Here is a 22,341-nt window from a genome sequence, read left to right on the forward strand (position 1 = left end):
TAAATACGTTGACTATGTCCTGGATTGCAGCTTCAGTGGGTGCACAGCCGCAGGCGTCGTCCGCATACTGTAGCTCGACGACAGAGGTTGGAGTGGTCTTGGACCTGGCCCGGAGCTGGCGCAGGTTGAACTGGTTCCCACTGGTTCTGTAGTTTAGTTCCATTCCAGCGGGGAGCTTGTCAACTGTGAGGTGGAGCATGGCAGCGAGGAAGATTGAGAAGAGGGTTGGGGCGATGACGCAGCCCTGCTTGATCCCAGTCCGGACGTGGATTGGGTCTGTGATGGATCCATTGGTAAGGATCACAGCCTGCATGTCGTCGTGGAGCAGGCGGAGGATGGTGATGGTACTTTTGGGGGCATCCCATAGACTCTTGCGGTTAAGGCATGCTGTTGGAAGGTATACTTGTCTTTGAGGCAGTACAACTGAGGTTCACTAGATTGATTCCTGGGATGAGAGGGCTGTCTTATGATGAGAGATTGTGTAGAATGGGCCTATATTCTCTGGAGTTCAGAAAAATGAGAGGTGATCTCATTGAAACATACAAGATTCTGAGGGGGGATTGACAGGGTAGATGCTGAGAGGTTGTTTCCCCCTGGCTCGAGAGTCTAGAACCAGGGGTTAGAGTCTCAGGCCATTTAAGACTGCGATGAGGAGGAATTTCTTCACTCAGAGGGTAGTGAATATTTGGAATTCTCTGCCCCAGAGGGCTGTACTTGCTGAGTCTCTGAATATATTCAGGGCTGAGATAGATAGATAGATTTTTGGAATAGATGAGAATCAAGGGATATGGAGATCGGGCAGAAAAGTGGAGTTGAGGTCGATGATCTTATTGAATGGCGAAGCAGGCTCGACGGGCTTTATGGCGTACACCTAATTCATATGTTAATGGCCCTGAAATCCCGGTCCTCTGCTTCCCGTGGGCGCTTGACAGAAAATGGTTACAAAGATCCGCACCTACCTTTTCCTGCTGCGCCCACCAGAGATCTTGGTCCTGAGGCCTCCTCTCCCTGCGCATCAGGGTGCGTGCACGTCTAGATGGACCGATGCTGGAGCTGGAGTCACATGGCACTGGGCAGCCAATCCAGGTAGAATATTTTCTCATTCATCATAATAGGAACTCCGTAAGTAGGTGTTCTCATTATTATGATTGAGAAACACCCCGCCAACACCAAAACACCAATAAAAATGTTTTGTAACAAACATCACATATTTAACATTAATTTAAATTAAAGTTAATAAATGTCTTGGGGGGGGGAAAAAAATTTTTTTTTTGCCGTTTTTAAAAAAAAAAAAAGTTTTTTTATGTTTTTAAATTATGGTTTAAAATAAACTTACCTTAGTGGGCAGGGATTTTAACGTTAAAATGAGTTTTTAAAATTTTATTTTTGTATTTTTTTGTATGTTTTAAAACTCTTACGCTGATAACATAGAAACATAGAAAATAGGTGCAGGAGTAGGCCATTCGGCTCTTCGAGTCTGCACCGCCATTCAATATGATCATGGCTGATCATGCAACTTCATTACCCCATTCCTGCTTTCTCTCCATACCCCTTGATCTCTTTAGCCGTAAGGGCCACATCTAACTCCCTTTTGAATATATCTAATGAACTGGCCTCAACAACTTTCTGTGGTAGAGAATTCCACAGGTTCACAATTCTCTGAAGAAGTTTCTCCTCATCTCGGTCCTAAATGGCTTACCCCTTATCCTTAGACTGTGACCCCTGGTTCTGGACTTCCCCAACATTGGGAACATTCTTCCTGCATCTAACCTGTCCAGTCCCGTCAGAATTTTATGTTTCTATGAGATCCCCTCTCACTCTTTTACCAGGCGTAAGAGTTTCAGGGCATTCGCTGGGCAAGTGATGGGCAAATACCGCAATCCTATCCATGCGATTGTCTTGGCTGTGGGAATATGGAGGATCTGCTTGACAGATCGGAAAAGCTGATTTTCGGCGCGTGCACATTACGCACCAAAAACATTTTGCGATGCTTTCCCGGGTCTGAACACACTCCGTAGTCTGGGATTTCTGGGCCATATGTTCTTATAGGAGCTTTACTTGGTAATTATCTTGGTGCTGAATCAGAGAGTCAAACATGGGGAACTGTTCTATTGCTCAGCACTAGCAACCCTGACTTGCATAAACATAGAGGTTCATCAATCCTTCTCAACCAATGTTGCCCATAAGCTGTACAGCGCTCCAGGGGTCCTGCAAAGCCAGTGAGCCGGTTTTCAAGTTGAAAAAACAGCGGACTTTTGAATGGGCCGCGTGTCCCAAAACAAAATTCCGGTGAACATTGTTCTCGACCTGTCTGCAACCTTTGACACGGTTAACCACACCATCCAATGCCTCCTCCGAAATCCAGCTGGGTGGGACTGCACTCACCTGGGTCCATTTTTAACTCTCCAGTCTGAACTAGAAAATCACCTGCAATGGCTTCTCTTCTCTTTTCCCAATCCCGCACCGTTACCTGCTGGAGTCCCTTGGCCCCCCCTCCTATTTGACATCGGCATGCTGCCCCTTGGCAACATCATCCAAAAACACATGCGGTTCCATGTGGACGGCGACATTCTCGACCCCTCCACAGTCTCTGATTTGTCACACTGCTTGTCCGACATCCAGTACTGGATGAGCAGAAATTTTTTCCAACTAAATATTGGGACGATTGTCTTCGTCCCTGCCACAAACTCCATTTGACCCGAGGCGATCTTCCAACCACACACCGGCACTATCGCCTAGCCCGCCTACTTCCATGTCTGTAACATTGCCCGACTCCGCCTCTGTCTTACCTCATCTGCTGCTGAAACCTTCATCCGTGCCACTGTTAACCTCTGGATGTGACTATTTGGAATGTTCTCCTGGCTGGCCTCCCATCTTCCGACCTACAAAACTTGAGCTCATCCAAAATGCTGCTGCCCATATCCTAAGTTGCATCCAGTCAGCCGTTCTCCCATCACCCCTACGTTGTCATCCAGTCTGGCAGCGCTTCGATTTTAAAATTCTCATCCTTGTTTTCAAATCCCTCCATGGCCTTGCCCCTCCCTATCTCTGTAACCTCCTCCAGCCCCACAAACCTCCGAGATCTCTGCATTCCTCCAATTCTGTCCTATTGCGTATCACTGATTTTAATGGCTCCATCATTGGTGGCTGTGCAGCCAGCTGCCTCGGCCCGAAACGCTGGAATTCCCTCCCTAAGCCCCTCTCTTCTCCCTATCTTTTTCTCCTCCTTTAAGACACTCCTTAAGCCCTACCTCATTGATCAAGCCGTAACTCTGTATCAAATTTTGTTTGATAACACTCCTGTGAAGAGCTTTAACTATGTTAAAGGTGCTGCACCGATGCAAGCTGTTTGTTGTGGTAATGCTAAGAAAACCAGGCTGCAAATAGCAGTATAAGAAATAGTTATAAATTCAAGGCTTTATATGTTGGGTGCAAGGTTGTGGAGATGCAAATGTACGCTCCCGTGAGCTCACCCCGTGATGAATTTTGTTACATCAAAGAAAAAAGTAATTGTTGTTTGAAAACGTTAAAAACATTGCAAAGCATCTCCTGAGTTGATGTCGCAGAATGAGATGCTGCATTAATCCTCTTTGTGTTGCTAGGCAATGAAGCACGACCTGGTGATGCCTGTGGTGAAATCAGAGGGTGGAGAGGACTACACTGGCGCCACTGTCATCGAGCCAGTTAAAGGGTACGACCGGGGTTGCTCAACTACCGGCGCGCTCTGTCGTTGAGCTGAAAATAAAATGAAGGCCCATTAAGCAGCTTGCTGCTCTCATTCTTCCCTCAGACCTCAGCACTGTTCCACCTTTCGTCTTTCTTTCCACTTGCAACCATCAACCTTTTAAAACCTATGCTTAGCACCACCTCATCACTGCTCTCGAATCTTTTAATTACATTACTCTTCCCGCCATTTAATTTCTACAACTTGTTATTAATGGCTCTTTGTTTATTGTTTGTCTGCACAGAGCACTCACTCACTCTTTAATCTTTGTTGTGGTGAGAGAATGTTGTTTTCCCCTCGGGCTAAGAATTCTAAGTAAATGATGTGACTAGGCAAATACATTTCCTATATAAATGCCATCCTGTAACCTTTTTTATTGCTCTGTACATTCTATGTAAAAAGAGAACAATACTATGAAGAATTAAGTGCAAAACGCAAGAGCTTTCCCACCACGAATGAATATTGATGATGCTCTTTGCCTCGATTGGCAATTAAAGGCTACTGCATTAATATAAATTTGTGGTGGGGCCCATTTTATTTGAGGGAGGCCCTAAATGCAGCTCTGAAACTTAGATGTGTCAACTGATAAACAGAATTGATTTTTTTCCCCCACTTACTCTTGCACCCCCCTGTACCATTCCCCAACTTCTGTGTTCTTCCCACTGAATGTTAAAGCCATGCATGCCTCTTGCTTACCATGCACGATTAAAGCATTCCAATCCCTGCTGGGCTCGGCCATTTAGGACGGAGATGAGGAGGAATTTCTTCACTCAGAGGGTTGTGACTCTGGATGTGGATGCTCAGTCGTTGAATATATTCAAGACGGATATCGATAGATTTTTGGATATGAAGAGAATCAAGGGATAAGTGGATCGGGCGCGAAAGTGGAATTGAGGTAGATGATCAGCCATGATCTTATTGAACGGCGGTGCAAGCTGGATGGGCCATATGGCCTACCCCTGCTATTTCCTGCATTCTTCTGAATCTTTTTTCCCTCCTAGAAACAGAAAATAAGTGCAGGAGTAGGCCATTCGGCCCTTCGAGCCTGCGCCGCCATTCAATGAGTTCATGGCTGAACATGCAACTTCAGTATCCCATTCCTGCTTTCTCGCCATACCCCTTGATCCCCCTAGTAGTAAGGACTACATCTAACTCCCTTTTGAATATATTTAGTGAATTGGCCTCAACTACTTTCTGTGGTAGAGAATTCCACAGGTTCACCACTCTCTGGGTGAAGAAGTTTCTCCTCATCTCGGTCCTAAATGGCTTACCCCTTATCCTTAGACTGTGACCCCTGGTTCTGGACTTCCCCCAACATTGGGAACATTCTTCCTGCATCTAACCTGTCTAAACCCATCAGAATTTTAAACGTTTCTATGAGATACCCTCTCATTCTTCTGAACTCCAGTGCATACAAGCCCAGTTGATCCAGTCTTTCTTGATCTGTCAGTCCCGCCATCCCGGGAATCAGTCTGGTGAACCTTCGCTGCACTCCCTCAATAGCAAGAATGTCCTTCCTCAAGTTAGGAGACCAAAACTGTACACAATACTCCAGGTGTGGCCTCACCAAGGCCCTGTACAACTGTAGTAACACCTTCCTGCTCCTGTACTCAAATCCCCTCGCTATGAAGGCCAACATGCCATTTGCTTTCTTAACCACCTGCTGTACCTGCATGCCACCCTTCAATGACTGATGTACCATGACACCCAGGTCTCGTTGCACCTCCTCTTTTCCGAATCTGTCACCATTCAGATAATAGTCTGTCTCTCTGCTTTTAACCACCAAAGTGGATAACCTCACATTTATCCACATTATACTTCATCTGCCATGCATTTGCCCACTCACCTAACCTATCCAAGTCACTCTGCAGCCTCATAAGCATCCTCCTCGCAGCTCACACTGCCACCCAACTTAGTGTCATCCGCAAATTTGGAGATACTACATTTAATCCCCTCGTCTAAATCATTAATGTACAATGTAAACAGCTGGGGCCCCAGCACAGAACCTTGCGGTACCCCACTAGTCACTGCCTGCCATTCTGAAAAGTACCCATTTACTCCTACTCTTTGCTTCCTGTCTGCCAACCAGTTCTCAATCCACGTCAGCACACTACCCCCAATCCCATGTGCTTCAACTTTGCACATTAATCTCTTGTGTGGGACCTTGTCGAAAGCCTTCTGAAAGTCCAAATACACCACATCAACTGGTTCTCCCTTGTCCACTCTACTGGAAACATCCTCAAAAAATTCCAGAAGATTTGTCAAGCATGATTTCCCTTTCACAAATCCATGCTGACTTGGACCTATCATGTCACCTCTTTCCAAATGCGCTGCTATGACATCCTTAATAATTGATTCCATAATTTTACCCATTACCGATGTCAGGCTGACCGGTCTATGATTCCCTGTTTTCTCTCCCTCCTTTTTTAAAAAGTGAGGTTACATTAGCTACGCTCCACTCCATAGGAACTGATCCAGAGTCTATGGAATATTGGAAAATGACTGTCAATGCATCTGCTATTTCCAAGGCCACCTCCTTAAGTACTCTGGGATGCAGACCATCAGGCCCTGGGGATTTATCGGTCTTCAATCCCATCAATTTCCCCAACAAAATTTCCCGACTAATAAGGATTTCCCTTAGTTCTTCCTTCTTACTAGACCCTCTGACCCCTTTTATATTTGGAAGGTTGTTTGTGTCCTCCTTAGTGAATACCGAACCAAAGTACTTGTTCAATTGGTCTGCCATTTCTTTCTTCCCTGTTATGACTTCCCCTGATTCTGACTGCAGGGGACCTACGTTTGTCTTTACTAACCTTTTTCTCTTTACATATCTATCGAAGCTTTTGCAGTACATTTTAATGTTCCCTACAAACTTCCTCTCGTACTCTTTTCCCTGTCCGAATCAAACCCTTTGTCCTCTGCTGAGTTCTAAATTTCTCCCAGTCCCCGGGTTCGCTGCTATTTCTGGCCAATTTGTATGCCACTTCCTTGGCTTTAATGCTATCCCTGATTTCCCTTGATAGCCACGGTTGAGCCACCTTCCCTTTTTTATTTTTACGCCAGTCAGGGATGTACAATTGTTGAAGTTCATCCACGCGGTCTCTAAATGTCTGCCATTGCCCATCCACTGTCAACCCCTTAAGTATCATTCGCCAATCTATCCTAGCCAATTCATGCCTCATACCTTCAAAGTTACCCTTCTTTAAGTACTGGACCAAGGTCTCTGAATTAACTGTTTCATTCTCCATCCTAATGTAGAATTCCACCATATTATGGTCACTCTTCCCCAAGGGGCCTCGCACAATGAGATTGCTAATTAATCCTCTCATTACACAGCACCCAGTCTAAGATGGCCTCCCCCCTAGTTGGTTCCTCGACATATTGGTCGAGAAAACCATCCCTTATGCACTCCAGGAAATCCTCCTCCACCGTATTGCTTCCAGTTTGGTTAGCCCAATCTATATGCATATTAAAGTCACCCATGATAACTGTTGAACATTTATTGCATGCACCCCTAATTTCCTGTTTGATGCCCTCCCCAACATCACTACTATTGTTTGGAGGTCTGTACACAACTCACACTAACGTTTTTTGCCCTTTGGTGTTCTGCAGCTCTACCCATATAGATTCCACATCATCCAAGCTAATGTCCTTCCTAACTATTGCATTAATCTCCTCTTTAACCAGCAATGCTACCCCACCTCCTTTTCCTTTTATTCTATCCTTCCTGACTGTTGAATACCCATGGATGTTGAGTTCCCAACCCTGATCATCCTGGAGCCAAGGCTCTGTAATCCCAATCACATCATATCTGTTAACATCTATTTGCACAGTTAATTCATTCACCTTATTACAGATACTCCTTGCATTAAGACACAAAGCCTTCAGGCTTGTTTTTTTAACACCCTTTGTCCTTTTAGAATTATGATGTAGTGTGGCCCTTTTTGTTTCTTGCCTTTGTTTATACGGCCTTCCACTATTGCTTTTTACCTTTCTACCATCTGTTTCTGACTCCATATTACTTCGCCCTGTCTCGCTGCATAGGTTCCCATCCCCTGCCATATTAGTTTAAACACTCCCGAACTGCATTAGCAAATGTTCCCCCCCCAGGACATCAGTTCCAGTCCTGCCCAAGTGCAGACCGTCCCTTTTGTACAGGTCTCACTTCCCCCAGAACTGGTTCCAATGTCCCAGGAATGTGAATCCCTCCCTCTTGCACCACTGCTCAAGCCACGTATTTATTCTAACTATCCTGCTCCCTCTACTCTGATTAGCACATGGCACTGGTAGCAATCCAGGGATTACTACCTTTTTGAGTTCCTACTTTTTAATTTAACTCCTAGCTCCCTAAATTCAGCTTGTAGGACCTCTTTCCGCTTCTTACCTATATCATTGGTACCTACATGTACCACGACAACTGGCTGTTCACACTCCCTCTCCAGAATGCTCTGCAGCCGCTCTGAGACATCCTTGACCCTTACACCAGGGAGGCAACATACCATCCTGCAGTCTCGGTTGCGGCTACAGAAACTCTTATCTATCCCCCTTACAGTAGAGTTCCCTATCACTATAGCTCTCCCACTCTTTTTCCCGCCCTTCTGTGCAGCAGAGCCACCCATGGTGCCATGAACCTGGCTGCTGGTGCCTTCCTCTGGTAAGTCATCTCCCCCAACAGTATCCAAAACGGTACCTTCCTGCTGTTGCCTTGTCTCTTGGTCACCCATTCACTTTCTGTCCGAACCCTTACCTGTGGTGTGACCAACTCACTAAATGTGCTATCCACAATATTCTCAGCATCGCGCATGCTCCAGAGTGAGTCCGTCCGCAGCTCCAGTGCCATCATGCGGTCTGTAATAAACTTCCCGCACACATAGTAGTCCAGTGTCCCTGACTTCCCACGTAGCACAGGAGGAGCATGACACGGGTCCGAGCTCTCCTGCCATGACTTAACCCTTAAATTAATTTACTTACTAAAATTTACTTAAACACCAAACAGCTACTTAGTAGTTCGCTGCCAATTAAACCAATCTAAAAGTCAGTCTAAAAGAGAGTTATAGTTACCAGTCGAACAGCCAACCACTTACCAGCTTGGCTGTGACGTCACCTCGATTTCGCACCCCTCTATCTTTGTCTGCAGCTAGTTGGGCTGGTCTCTGGGCCCTCCTACTCTCGCACTCCTTATCAGCTGCTCTAGTGTCAGCACTGGTAGGAAAAACAAGACAAAACAGCACTTGCCCAAACTCACCCACTTACCAAACTCACGAATGCCACTCTTTGCTGCTGCACTCTTTGCTCTGCACGAGCTGCCTCTTTTTAAACTGTATCTAGGTCAAATGACTCACTATTGGTCAGTTGTTTATGGAACTGGTTTTAAATAGCTGCTAATTGCCTCCTACTGGAGAGTTACCTTGTTTTTCCTCTGCCTAAACCTGAAAGATTCCCAACTATTTAACTTTTCCCCTTTAAATTAAACTGCTACTTACTTAGATGCTACTGGCAATTGCCACTAACAATTTACTCCAGCCTCCAAATGGTTTAAAGAGAATAACCCTTAAAACGAATCCACTTACCAAACTCACGAATGCCACTCTTTGCTGCTGCACTCTGTACTCTGGGAAAGCGGGTGTGGGGCGGGAGGGGGTGGGGCGGGGACGGCAGGGGGTAGGGTGGGAACGAAACTGCTTCACAGACTCTTATTCCGCACTTTAATATCTCGGCTGAATGGCCAATCCTCGTGTGAGCTTAAATATTGACTACTGGCTTGTTATTCGAATGCATTACATAGAACGTACAGCACACACAGGCCATTTGGCCAAGCTCGTCTGATCCAGTCTTTATGCTCCACATGAGCCTTATCCCTATCGGCATTATCCTTCTATTCCTTTCTTCCTCGTGTATTTACCCTACCATCCCCTTAAATGCAGCCCGAAACGTATCATGTTCTCACTTAAAACTCATGCACGAGCACTTCCAGCTAGGATCTCTGCATAACAGGGACCCTGGCTGACTTTTCTCCTCCCTCACCCAGGGATATTGAGGCCAGTTGTACACCCGTCCTTCACTCCAGCTGTGGTCAGACCAAGATGGGACTGGAAACCTTTCCTGGTCTGTGTGGCTCAGGTACTTTTTGGCCTTAACCAGCTGAGCCATTTTGAGAAGCCATGTTAAGTCAGTATGACATGGGGATGTCAAGTGAGTTGCTGTCTACCTTTATTCTTCATGTGTCTGGCTTTCATAAGGCCACAGGATGCGATTCAAAGCAACATCTAATGTAAGCGTTTATATTTCTTTAAAAAAAAATAAACGTGTGTTCATATATTCTTTCTCTCTGTCTCTCATACACATCACTTTGCCTCCTATTGGAGAGTATGTTGAACTGGGCTGCTCTCACTCATTCTCCTTCCATCTTATCCAAGTCTGTTTTTAATGGCTTCACTATATTCTGCACTTGACAAAGCATCATTTCGCCTTTCTGCTCCTACAGGTATTACGATGTTCCCATTGCGACCCTGGATTTTTCCTCCCTGTATCCGTCCATAATGATGGCACATAACCTCTGCTACACCAGTCTACTGAAGCCAGGTGCTGTGGAGAAATACAAGTGAGTTGTGCAGCTGTTTCAAAGCTGTTATGTTGCATGTTTCCTCATTTGGCTGAGTTGCAACCTTAGCTGGTCTAGGCACATCTGTCTGGTCTGCTAACCTGAATCGAGTTATGTGGCTGTTGCTGTTTTTCCCCCATCGCTTGTGAAGACGTTGACTCCGGAGCCTTCATGCATAATCCTTGACGCCGATTGACTCTTTGGCTACACGGGGCATCGCTGACAAGTCTGATCCTGGCTTCGTCTGATGTCCATAAAACACAGAAATTCCAGCATCGAGCACTGACATGGGAACCTGGTTGTTTTTCTTTCATTCCTTAATCCAGAGTTGCAGTAGCCAGTTGTAGTGCCCTTTATGCTGTCCTGTCTAAACATGGCTAACTAGGCGACGACGAGAGCGAAACTGGTCAGCATGTTTCAGCAGCACGGCAAGCAGTGTATATTTCCATTGAGCCATTGGAGAGCTACGCAGTGAATTCACCATGCTAAACCTCCCATTTTTGAAGACATAAGCACTGTAGAGGCTTCAGACTCCTGCCTGTTCTCAAAACACAACTGGACTAATAACTTAGTGACAAAAAATCAAAATACTGCGGATGCTGGAATCTGAAATTACAAACAGAAAATGCTGGAAATCTCAGTGGGTCAGGCAGCATCTGTGGAGAGGGAAACAGTTAACGTTTCAGGTCAATGACCTTTGTCAGAACTGGAAAAAGTTAGAGATGGAGCAGGTTTTTAAGCAAGTGTCAGGGCAGGGAAAGGGGGAAGGGAAGAAAACAAGGTAAGGTCTGTGATAGGGTGGAAGGCAAAGGGATTAAGAGACAAAAGGGGATGGTAATGGGACAAATTAAGAAACAAAAGATGAGTCTAGATAGGGTATAAATGGAGATGGTCGAATCATCAACAACTACCATGAGAAAGAGAGAAAAATAAAACAGAAAAAAAGAAAAAAAATAGGGGCAGAGGTTGTGGTTTGTAATTGTTGAACTCATTGTTGAGCCCAGAAGGCTGTAAAGTGCCTAATCGAAAGATGAGGTGCTGTTCCTCGAGCTTACGTTGAGCTTCATTGCACCGTCCTCGGCCTCTTGCACTGTTGCAGTCAGAGTGGGAGTGGAGCGGGGAATTAAAGTGACAGGCGACCGGAAGCTCGGAGGTCGCGCTTATGGACTGAACAGAGGTGTTCTGCAAAGCGGTCACCGAATCAGTGTTTGGTCTCCCCAATGTAGAGGAGACCACATCGTGAGCAGCAAATACTAAATTGAAAGAAGTACAAGTCAATCGCTGTTTTGCCTGGACAGTGGGAAGGGAGGAGGTTGTATCTCCTGTGCTTGCACGGGAAAGTGTCATGGGAAGGGGAGGCGGTGCTGGGGGTGACTGCGGAGTGGACCAGGTTGTCGCAAGTTAGTGGTACTTGGTGATACTGGAGTAATAACTTAGTGATAAAATTGAGACTAATTTTTCTTTAATGAAAGACTTCTATTTATTCTGGGGTTTTTCTCTCCTCTTCCACCTTTTTCTCCCTTCAAGTTTTTCTTCAGATAAATTCATTAAGACTCCAACAGGCGACCAGTTTGTCAAGGCATCGGTGAGAAAGGGTCTACTTCCAGAAATCCTGGAAAACCTACTGACTGCAAGGAAAAAGTGAGTACAGTGGGGGTAGGATTTGTGAAATTGAGCAGCTGAAATCATCAGACCTGTCTTGGAATCGGGGCTGGTAGAAATTCGGTCAAATCTACCCTCCGATCAGCTTGGTCAAATCTTCGTTAACCAAGGTAATTGGCAAAAGAGCCAGAGGTGAGTTAAGGAGAATTTTTTTTTAATACCGTGAGTTACTATGATCTGGAATGGACTGCATGAAAGGGTCGATTGATTCCTGGGACGAGAGGTTGTCCTATGAACCAAGTCTTGGCTCACACATGAAGAATGACCATTTGGGCAAGGTACTGGAAAGGTGATGCTTAAACCACTGTGCCATAGCAAGCCTCAGTGCCTTCTGAAGAGGAAGGAGGGGGAAAAAATGCAGAAGTTATGAGCCTCGAGTTCTCTCGGGTCAGGACCAGTATGTGGCATGTGTGGAGTAAATCACCACCTATTCTTCTGTAATGTGATGTAATCATAATCAGGAGAATGGCTCTCTTGCACCAAGTTTGGCATTTTGATTTTCCATGCCAGCCATTTTGTTGGCTCTTTGAATGTGATTACCAATTTGCACGTTTATAGATGGCGTGTGTTGGAGACTTACGGTGTGGGTTGAATTCACATAGGTGAAATTTTCAGCTTGCTGACCTGGACTAGATTCAAACCAGGGACCAGAGTTGGAAGGGCAGTGTGCTATGTCTTTCGCGGCAGCCAATCCCAGAAAAATAAAGTTACGTGCTTCTAATTGTCATTTCACCCCTCCTAATTCCCAAGGGCAAAGGAAGAACTAAAGAAAGAGACGGACCCATTCAAACAAAAGGTTCTCGATGGCCGACAACTTGCCCTGAAAGTGAGCGCAAATTCGGTGTATGGCTTCACCGGAGCACAGGTGGGCAAGCTGCCTTGCCTGGAAATATCACAGGTGAGTTTTGGCGTTTTGTGTTCTCCCTCTCCCTCCTCCCACCGTCCTTCATAACTTCCCAAATACAAACCTACAGATGGGTAGTTTCAAGTTTCCCTTGCTGCCTCAACATAAGCACGGCAGATGAGGGGAGGCTAGACAAGCATATGAGGGGGAAGGGAATAGAGGATTTTGCTGATAGATTTAGATGAGGAAAGACGGGAGGAGGCTCGAGTGGAGCGTAAACGCCGGCATGGACTGGTTGGGCCGAATGACCTGTTTCTGTGTCGTATATCCTATTTTCACCAAGCTGTTTGATCTAGAAAGGACTGTGTTTGAGTTTTTTTGGGCGGAAAGTGTTTTCATGATCCCATCGGTGTAAGTTAATTCAGGTGCCAGCAAGCACTGGACTCAATGGGTTCAAACTCTCATAAGTGGCGATCGTACGATTATGGAAAGAAAGACTTGCATTTATATGGCGCCTTTACAGCTAATGAAGTACTTTTAAAATTTTGTCACTGTTGTAATGGGGGAAACGCGGCAGCCAATTTGTGCACAGCAAGCTCCCACAAACAGCAATGTGATAATGACCAGATCATCTGTTTTAGTGATGTTGATTGAGGGATAAATATTGGCCAGGTCTCCGGGGAGAACTCCCCTGTCCATCTTCGAAATAGTGACCATGGGAGCTTTTACATCTACCTGAGAGAGCAGACGGGGCCTCGGTTTAACGTCTCATCAGATAGACGGCACCTCCGACAGTGCAGTGCTACTGGGAGTGTCAGCCTAGAAGTTTTTGTCCGAGTCTCTGGAATGGGACCTTCTGACTCAGAGGCGAGGGTGCTACCCACTGAGCTGTTCAAATTCCGCCTGGCAAGTTGTGAAATTGAATTCGATTAAGCCTGGTAATTTGTGGGCAAGCACCAGAGAAACTGCTGGATTGGCATCAAAACACAACTGATGGTCTAGTGCCCTTCAGGGAATGGACTTGCCAGCCCTACCCAGTCTTGCCAACACGAGACTCCAGCCCCGCACATGGTTGACCCTTAATGCCGCTCAATTGTAACGAAGTTGCTTCAAGAAGATGGCCCACCACCATCGCCATCACCTCCTCATAGCAGCTAGGGATGGGCAAAAATTGGTGCCTTACCAACATCGCTGCCAACACAAGAACAAGTAAAAACGAACAATGAAGTGCTGGTAATGTTTCATGTCTACACCCGTAATGTTTAATGGACTGCGCTGCGGAGTGGCATGCGTTTTTGAGCCAGAATTTATCCCATGGCAATTGGTTCTTAATCTCAGTCGTGCTGAAGTGTTCGGGAGGGATGGAGCTGCTAGGACGGGGGAGAAAAATCTAAGGGACAGTCTTACTCACCTTGTCTCAATCAGCTATTGGCAGAACTGTGAAGACATATTTTTCAGTCTGTTCTCTTGACGTGAGAAATGTGACACATCGGGCAGGAGGAGAGCAGCAACCGTGGGAATATAATGCTTTGGTATTCTACATAATTGTGAAAGAGCACCAAAATAACGCCATAGAACTTTTCATTCCAGGAATTTTACTTCATTACAGATGAGTAAAAACTAAAAGCCCAAAAAGGGAAATGTCTACTTTATTGATACAATAGCAACAGTGGGAACCATATTAAAATGTTGAAATGTCTTAAGGAACAGCTTCTCACCAAAAAGAGATTATACTGAATTTTTAAATGGCTATAATAAGTGTGTGTGTTACGTATCTGTATATACGTTTATGTACTATACACGCACATACCCGCATCCACCCAAGATGTGTGTAGTCAGAAGACAGAAGTGTTGTGATGATTCTTGTTAAGTTTTCAGAGGAGAGGCTGTGGTTAAGCTGTGCAGGAAGTTGTGTTGAATAGGATAAGATATTGTAAATCAGCTTGTCAGCAGCATTTTTGCTCACCCTCCTCTGCTTTGTTCAAGGAGTGTCTCTGGGATTCTTCGTAGTACCTCAGAAGTATAGGATGTGCTGGAATTAGTTCATATCTTTGTCCCGTCCTTAACCTGAAGGCAACAACAACAACAACCTGCATTCATATAGCGTCCTAAGGCACTTCACAGGAATGTAATCTAAACAAAATCTGAGACTGAGCCACATGAGATATTAGGACAGGTGCTTGGTCAAAAAGGTAGGTTTTAAGGGGCGCCTTAAAGGAGGAGAGAGGTGAGGTGATTTGGGGAGGGAATTCCAGAGCTTAGGGCCTAGACAGCTGAAGGCATGGCCCCCAATAGAGTGACGAAAATCGGAGATGCGCAAGAAGCCAGAATTGGAAGAGCACAGAGGTCTTGGAGGCTTGTAGGGCTGGAGGAGGTTACAGAGATGGGGAGGGGGGCAAGGCCATGGAGGGATTTGAAAACAAGGATCAGAATTTTAAAATGTAGGTGTTGCTGGACTGGGACCCAATGTAGGCCAATGGGTGAACAGGACTTGGGGAGTTAGAATATGGACAGCAGAGTTTTAGATTTTTAAATTTGTCGGGTGGGAAATGGGAGACCAGCCAGGAGAGTGTTAGAGTAGTCAAGTTTAGAGATAGCAAAAGCATGGATGAGGGTTTCAGCGGCAGATGAGCAGAGGCATGGATGGAGTCAGGCGATGTTATGGAGATGGAAGTAGGCGGCCTTGTTGATCAAATATAGTCTGGTTCAACCTCAGACAGTTGCCAGGGAGAGGGATGAAGTCGGTGGCAAGGGTGCTGGGGTTATTCTCCTTGGAGCAGAAAAGTTTAAGGGGAGATTAAGGATAAGGGGTAAGCCATTTAGGACTGAGATGAGGAGAAACTTCTTCACTCAGAGAATTGTGAACCTGTGTAATTCTCTACCACAGAAAGTTGTTGAGGCCAGTTCGTTAGATATCTTCAAAAGGGAGTTAGATGTGGCCCTTGCGGCTAAAGCGATCAGGGGATATGGAGAGAAAGCAGGCATGGGGTGCTGAAGTTGCATGATCATATTGAATGGTGGTGCAGGCTCGAAGGGCCGAATGGCCTACTCCTGCACCTATTTTCTATGTTTCTATGACTCAATAAAGGTTATCAAAATTATGAGGGGTTTTGATGGGGAGAAACTGTTTCCACTGTAAAATACTTGAAGGGAAATTTTGCAGGGCTATGGGAAAAGAGCAAGGGATGAGACTAATTGGATAACTCTTCCAAAGAGCCAACCCAGCCATGATGGACTGAATGGCTTCCTATGATGTATCATACTATGATGTGGTTCAGAACTGTAGTGGGCAGTGTTTTGATACACCATGCTTTATACGGGTAGATACCTTTTCTCTTCTGTGAAATTTTCTAATTTTGGAAATTCAAGATAGCTTGTTTGAACTCAGCGCTTCCCACCAAGTCTGTATAGAATAACTGAAAAGATTTGAAACACACTGTAAGTGAATTCAATGTTCTTAATATTGAGAACAAAGACATGATATTTAAACCCAAATTAAATTCCGGTTTAAAGATTTTTTAATACTGCAGCATGGCTCGGACAGCTCGTTTATTGCAGGTTCAAATAAAATTTGCAGGATTTTCAGGACTTGGAATATTAGGTCCTTCATTGAAATATCTGTGAACTCGTCCTTTTTTGGCGTGGAAGCAAGTCATCCTCGTTTCGAGGGACCGCCTATGATGATAGGCGGTGTTTTATAATTGGGGCAGAGGCGGCTCTATATTTTATATTATACAAAGAGTATTTTCGCAAATTTCCCCCCATCTTAATGTAGCTTTCCATTGCTGTTGCCTCCTGTAGGTGGGGTTTGGTCCTCTTGGACCATCTGGTGTCCAGTTACAGAGCAGTGGCAGAGCTTACAGGTCCAGGTACCCACACGGCTGGAGAATGCTGTATTGTGTAGGGTCCTGAAAAGGGGGGGGGAAAGGAAGCATTGTCATCAGATGATTGCAAATTGTGCAAGAGATTATTTTTTGAACATCTCACTGGACATTCTGATAAGCGAGTGTAGCTTTGCAACGTTTGGCTCTTAGCTGAAAAATAATTGATCTTGATCTATAGCTAACCGTGACTTGAGCACAATTGCCTCTGTTTTCATCAAAATAAGATTGTGAAACGCAGTGCAATTTTTCTTTATATAGATATAGGAAAATAAAGGCACCATGCAATACAATTAAGCCGACCAACCAAAGGTGTGAATGGAATGAATGTGGAATGCTAGCACATTTACAGGACCGGTGTTCCCCGCTTCTGTATTAGATTAGTGCAACATAGTAAAATAAACCGCAGTCATGTGATATAAGATTCTTGTAATAATAGATCTGTGGGCTTGAAACTGTCAAAATAACATTACAACACTTGAATGTCACAATTAATTAGAATTTAACTCTTAAGTGATTATTGATTGGCCATGTTGGATGAAGTACAACGGTTTGATACCATTCTTTTAGTCAAGTACCGAATCCGATTTGAGCAATCTGATTCGTAGAACAGTGGACATTTTAACCAGTGACCAATGGGTGGAACTTTAGCCAATGAAGATGATCAGGGTCTTGTCGAAAGGATACTGTTTACGTTTATTAAAAGGAACTGGGCAGATCCGGATTTTTTCTTAGCTAATTCTTGAAATTATTTTTTTTTTCTGTTTCGAAAGGAGAATCTTGCTTTTGCTGCATGGCCACTTCTAGCTTTTCTAGTGCTTGTCGCTTCAGGTCCAGAAAGGGTGGGATCCTGGTAAAACCTTTTGCCAGTGGACCTACCACTTCCGCCCACTGACTTCGGTCCCAGTGAGCTGCAGGAAGGAGATCAAATGATACGTTACTCCTAATATAAACTTCTAATATTTGGGGGCGGAGATTGAAAATAATGTTTCCTGCAATGGTTCCCCATTAATTATTTGTTATTACATGGAATATACAGCACAGAAACAGGCCATTCGACCCAAACAGTCCATGCTGGCGTTTATGCTCCACTCGAGCCTCCTCCTGTCTTTCTTTATCTGACTTTGTCAGAATGCCGTTCTATTCCCTTCTCCTTCAATAATAACAATCAAGGATGCTGTGGATTCTTTTTTTTGTTGTTGAGTTTTAAATTGAGTTCCCTTACACCCATCTTGGTCTCCATAGGCTATCTGTCATCTGGGGCAGGTGATCTGCTCCCAGGCCTCTGCAAAACTGGCTATTGGACGGTCTGCAGGAGCAGAATTGAGGGATGGGGTGGGTGTGCCTAGGAGTGTGTGTCTCCTTCTTCCAGCATGTACTTGTCCTCGTATCTAATTTTAATCAAAGCTATTTTGCTAACTCAGCAATGTTATTCAGGTTGGGATTGTTCATTTTGAATTCAAATGGACTCCCAGAATAAGGTAGAAGTCTTCAAAGATTACTTGGCATAAAGTTAGACGATGCTCAATTAACAATGAGCTGCACTGGCGACAGGATAATTGTAAATGTCACAATAACTCAGGAATTCTGAACCTCAAATCGGTCTGATGGCCTGCATGGCATCCACTCGGGGATGCTTGAAGAAACGGGTCTCGATCTTTGTGAGCCTCTTGCCCATATATTACATTCCATTGGATTGGAGGGGTGCTCATGCAGTACTGATTTTTAGGAAGTCACATCCAGGGAACTATAGTCCCATTCGGTCAGGCAGCATCTGTGAAGAGAGACGCAGAGTTACTGTTTGGGGTCGATGACCTTTCCTCAGAACATCGACCTGAAACGTTAACTCTGTCTCTCTCTCTCTCTCTCTCTCTCTCTCCGCGGCTGCCTTGACCTGCTGAGGAGTATTCCCAGCATTTTCTGTTTTTATTTCAGATTTCCAGCCATCAGCAGTGTTTTGCTTTTATATCGTCCCATTAGCTTGACTTCTGTCAAGAGACAGATTCTAGAAGGGATCATGAGAGATGTTCTCTGATCAACAGGGCAGAGAAGGAGTTATCAGAGACACTCAACCCAGCTTCTAGGAGAGAAGATCATGTCTTAGCAATTTTTTAGGAGAAATTACTGGGTTGGTGTATGAAGGTTGACTTAGATTCTCAGAAATCTTTTGATAAGGTATCTTACAAATAGATTACTATACAAGATAAAATCTGTGGAATTGGTGGTAAATTGTTACAATAGTTTAAGAACTGGCTGTATTTCCACAGGCAGAAACTGATTATTGATGGTTGTGAATGTGCTGAGAGACCACTTACCAGTGGTTTCCTGCAGGGATTGATGTTGGGGCTGTTCTTTCTTATTATCTTCATTAATGACCTGCGCATAGGTGTTTGGGAAAGGGTCTGCAAGTTTGTGGATGATACGAAGAGCTGTGCAAGTGTTAGGACTGTAAATGAGAATAAGCTATTTCCAAGCAGATCTTAATGTGGTGAGGGGTTGGACAACGTTTGGCATTTAACTTGGATAAATATAGTGCTATGCACTTGCGCAGGACCAATGTTGAATATACTTACCCTACTGGGTACAGAACTTAAGTCTGTCTGGATTGAAAGCGATCATATAGAATACCCTTTAAGTTCATGACCGGTGCTGTGAAGGGATAGAAACATAGAAAATAGGTGCAGGAGTAGGCCATTCGGCCCTTCGAGCCTGCACCACCATTCAATAAGATCATGGCTGATCATTCCTTCAGTAACCCTTTCCTGCTTTCTCTCCATACCCCTTGATCCCTTTAGCCGTAAGGGCCATATCTAACTCCCTCTTGAATATATCCAATGATACGCAGGATGGTTCAGTATAAAACAAAGGATATATTTTTTGACCTTGTATAAGACTTTGGTTAGGCCTCGCTTAGAATACTGTGTCCAATTTTTCAGGGTGGATGATGGAGGCTTTGGTAAAAGTTCGGAGGAGGGCCACAAGAATGAGTCCCAACTTAAAACACCGTAGCCACCCAGATAGACTTAAAAAGCTGGATCTACTTAAGTTAGAGAATCAATGAATCCAGGGGTGAATCTGATAGCGGTGATTTAACATAACGAAGGAACTAAATAGTGTTCATATAGATTGATTATTTCATTTAGATCGATTAGGAAGGATCAGGGGACATGTGTTTTAGTTGCACGAGAGTAGAATTGGGTTAGATGTCAAGAGGTTATTAGACCTGTGGAACAAGCTTCTGGCTTGTACAGTGAGTGCGGGTTTGCTGTATGTCTCAAAAGAGACCTGGGCCAGTTCCTGACTGCGGTGCAGATCACAGCACACAAAAAGTAGGCAGAATAATACAGAGAATAAATCATAGTCAATAAGGGTCTCCTTATCAAGACTACTCCTTCCGTAGACCATATATAATGTGCCCGGTTAGTGCATTCTGCCCAAACCATTTTGTCTCCTAAGAGAAAGTTCTGCTTAAACATAGAAACATAGAAAATAGGTACAGGAGTAGGCCATTCGGCCCTTCGAGCCTGCACCGCCATTCAATGAGTTCATGGCTGAACATGCAACTTCAGTACCCCTTTCCTGCTTTCTCGCCATATCTCTTGATCCCCCTAGTAGTAAGGACTACATCTAACTCCTTCTTGAATATATGTAGTGAATTGGCCTCAACAACTTTCTGTGGTAGAGAATTCCACAGGTTCACCACTCTCTGGGTGAAGAAGTTTCTTCTCATCTCGGTCCTAAATGGCTTACCCCTTATCCTTAGGCTGTGACCCCTGGTTCTGGACTTCCCCAACATTGGGAACATTCTTCCTGCATCTACCCTGTCTAAACCCGTCAGAATTTTAAACATTTCTATGAGATCCCTTCATTCGTCTGAACTCCAGTGAATACAAGCCCAGTTGATCCAGTCTTTCTTGATAGGTCAGTCCCGCCATCCCGGGAATCAGCCTGGTGAACCTTTGCTGCACTCCCTCAATAGCAAGAACGTCCTTCCTCAAGTTAGGAGACCAAAACTGTACACAATACTCCAGGTGTGTCCTCACCAAGGCCCTGTACAACTGTAGCAACACCTCCCTGCCTCTGTACTCAAATCCCATCGCTATGAAGGCCAACATGCCATTTGCTTTCTTAACCGCCTGCTGTACCTGCATGCCAACCTTCAATGACTGATGTACCATGACACCCAGGTCTCGTTGCACCTCCCCTTTTCCTAATCTGTCACCATTCGGATAATAGTCTGTCTCTCTGTTTTTGCCACCAAAGTGGATAACCTCACATTTATCCACATTATACTTCATCTACCATGCATTTGCCCATTCACCTAACCTACCCATGTCACTCTGCAGCCTCATAGCATCCTCCTCGCAGCTCACACTGCCACCCACAAATTTGAGATACTACATTTAATCCCCTCGTCTAAATCATTAATGTACAATGTAAACAGCTGGGGCCCCAGCACAGAACCTTGCGGTACCCCACTAGTCACTGCCTGCCATTCTGAAAAGTACCCATTAACTCCTACTCTTTGCTTCCTGTCTGCCAACCAGTTCTCAATCCACGTCAGCACATTAATCTCTTGTGTGGGACCTTGTTGAAAGCCTTTTGAAAGTCCAAATACATCACATCAACTGGTTCTCCCTTGTCCACTCTACTGGAAACATCCTCAAAAAATTCCAGAAGATTTGTCAAGCATGATTTCCCTTTCACAAATCCATGCTGACTTGGACCTATCATGTCACCTCTTTTCAAATGCGCTGCTATGACATCCTTAATAATTGATTCCATCATTTTACCCACTACCGATGTCAGGCTGACCAGTCTTATAATTCCCTGTTTTCTCTCTCCCTCCTTTTTTAAGTGCACGCTGACCCCAAAGAACATCTCTCCAAATTCCAGACTATTCATCCATCCCACTTTCCCACCCTGGCCTACTTTCCACAGACAATGTCCTCCCCCCCCCCCCCCGTCTGTTGCAGGAGCTAGGGTGTCTCGTGATGATCTGTGCCCATATCTGTCCCTATAACCTCTACTATTCCCAACCAGATTTTTATGCAGCTCCTTTTTAAAGGCATTGAGTGACACGAGTTCAGCTGCTTTCATTCAGGGTCTGTTCTACCTTTTCACTACTCTGGAGGGAAGAGGCGCAAGTTTCTTCCGAGTTGAGGCTCGCTAGCTTTTAAACCTATGGTTCTTTTCAATTACACGTTACAAGGACACCCTCAAAGCCTCCTTGATAAAATGCAACATCCCCACCAACACCTGGGAGTCCCTGGCCAAAGACCGCCCTAAGTGGAGGAAGAGCATCCGGGAGGGTGCTGAGCACCTCGAGTCTCGTCGCCGAGAACATACAGAAAACAACCCACCCTTTCCTTCAACCACTGTCTGTCCCACCTGTGACAGAGACTGTAATTCCCGTATTGGACTGTTCAGTCACCTGAGAACTCACTTTTGAAGTGGAAGCAAGTCTTCCTCGATTTCGAGGGACTGCCTATGATGATGATGATGATGGGTTCTTTAATGTATTGCCAGAATCTGCTGTGTCTCAGTAACTCTTTTAAGGCTCCTTTCTGCAGTCAGGCGATTTTACAAGACTTATTTTGCAATCTTTCATGCTTGCATTTTCGTTTCT

General features: G+C 44.9%; 1 protein-coding gene across 2 annotated transcripts in view; it reads left to right on the plus strand.

The window, feature by feature from the left end:
* Positions 1 to 22,341, plus strand: part of pold1 (polymerase (DNA directed), delta 1, catalytic subunit) — a 142,597-nt gene that overhangs the window by 57,458 nt on the left and 62,798 nt on the right. For both annotated transcript variants that reach the window (XM_070861771.1, XM_070861772.1), the window contains exons 14-17: positions 3,603 to 3,691; positions 10,209 to 10,325; positions 11,853 to 11,966; positions 12,738 to 12,885. In XM_070861771.1, coding sequence (XP_070717872.1) covers positions 3,603 to 3,691; positions 10,209 to 10,325; positions 11,853 to 11,966; positions 12,738 to 12,885 — 468 coding nt within the window. The remainder of the gene's footprint in view (positions 1 to 3,602; positions 3,692 to 10,208; positions 10,326 to 11,852; positions 11,967 to 12,737; positions 12,886 to 22,341) is intronic.

The sequence above is a fragment of the Pristiophorus japonicus genome, chromosome 19, assembly GCF_044704955.1.
Source record: "Pristiophorus japonicus isolate sPriJap1 chromosome 19, sPriJap1.hap1, whole genome shotgun sequence".
Classification (NCBI taxonomy): Eukaryota; Metazoa; Chordata; class Chondrichthyes; family Pristiophoridae; genus Pristiophorus; species Pristiophorus japonicus.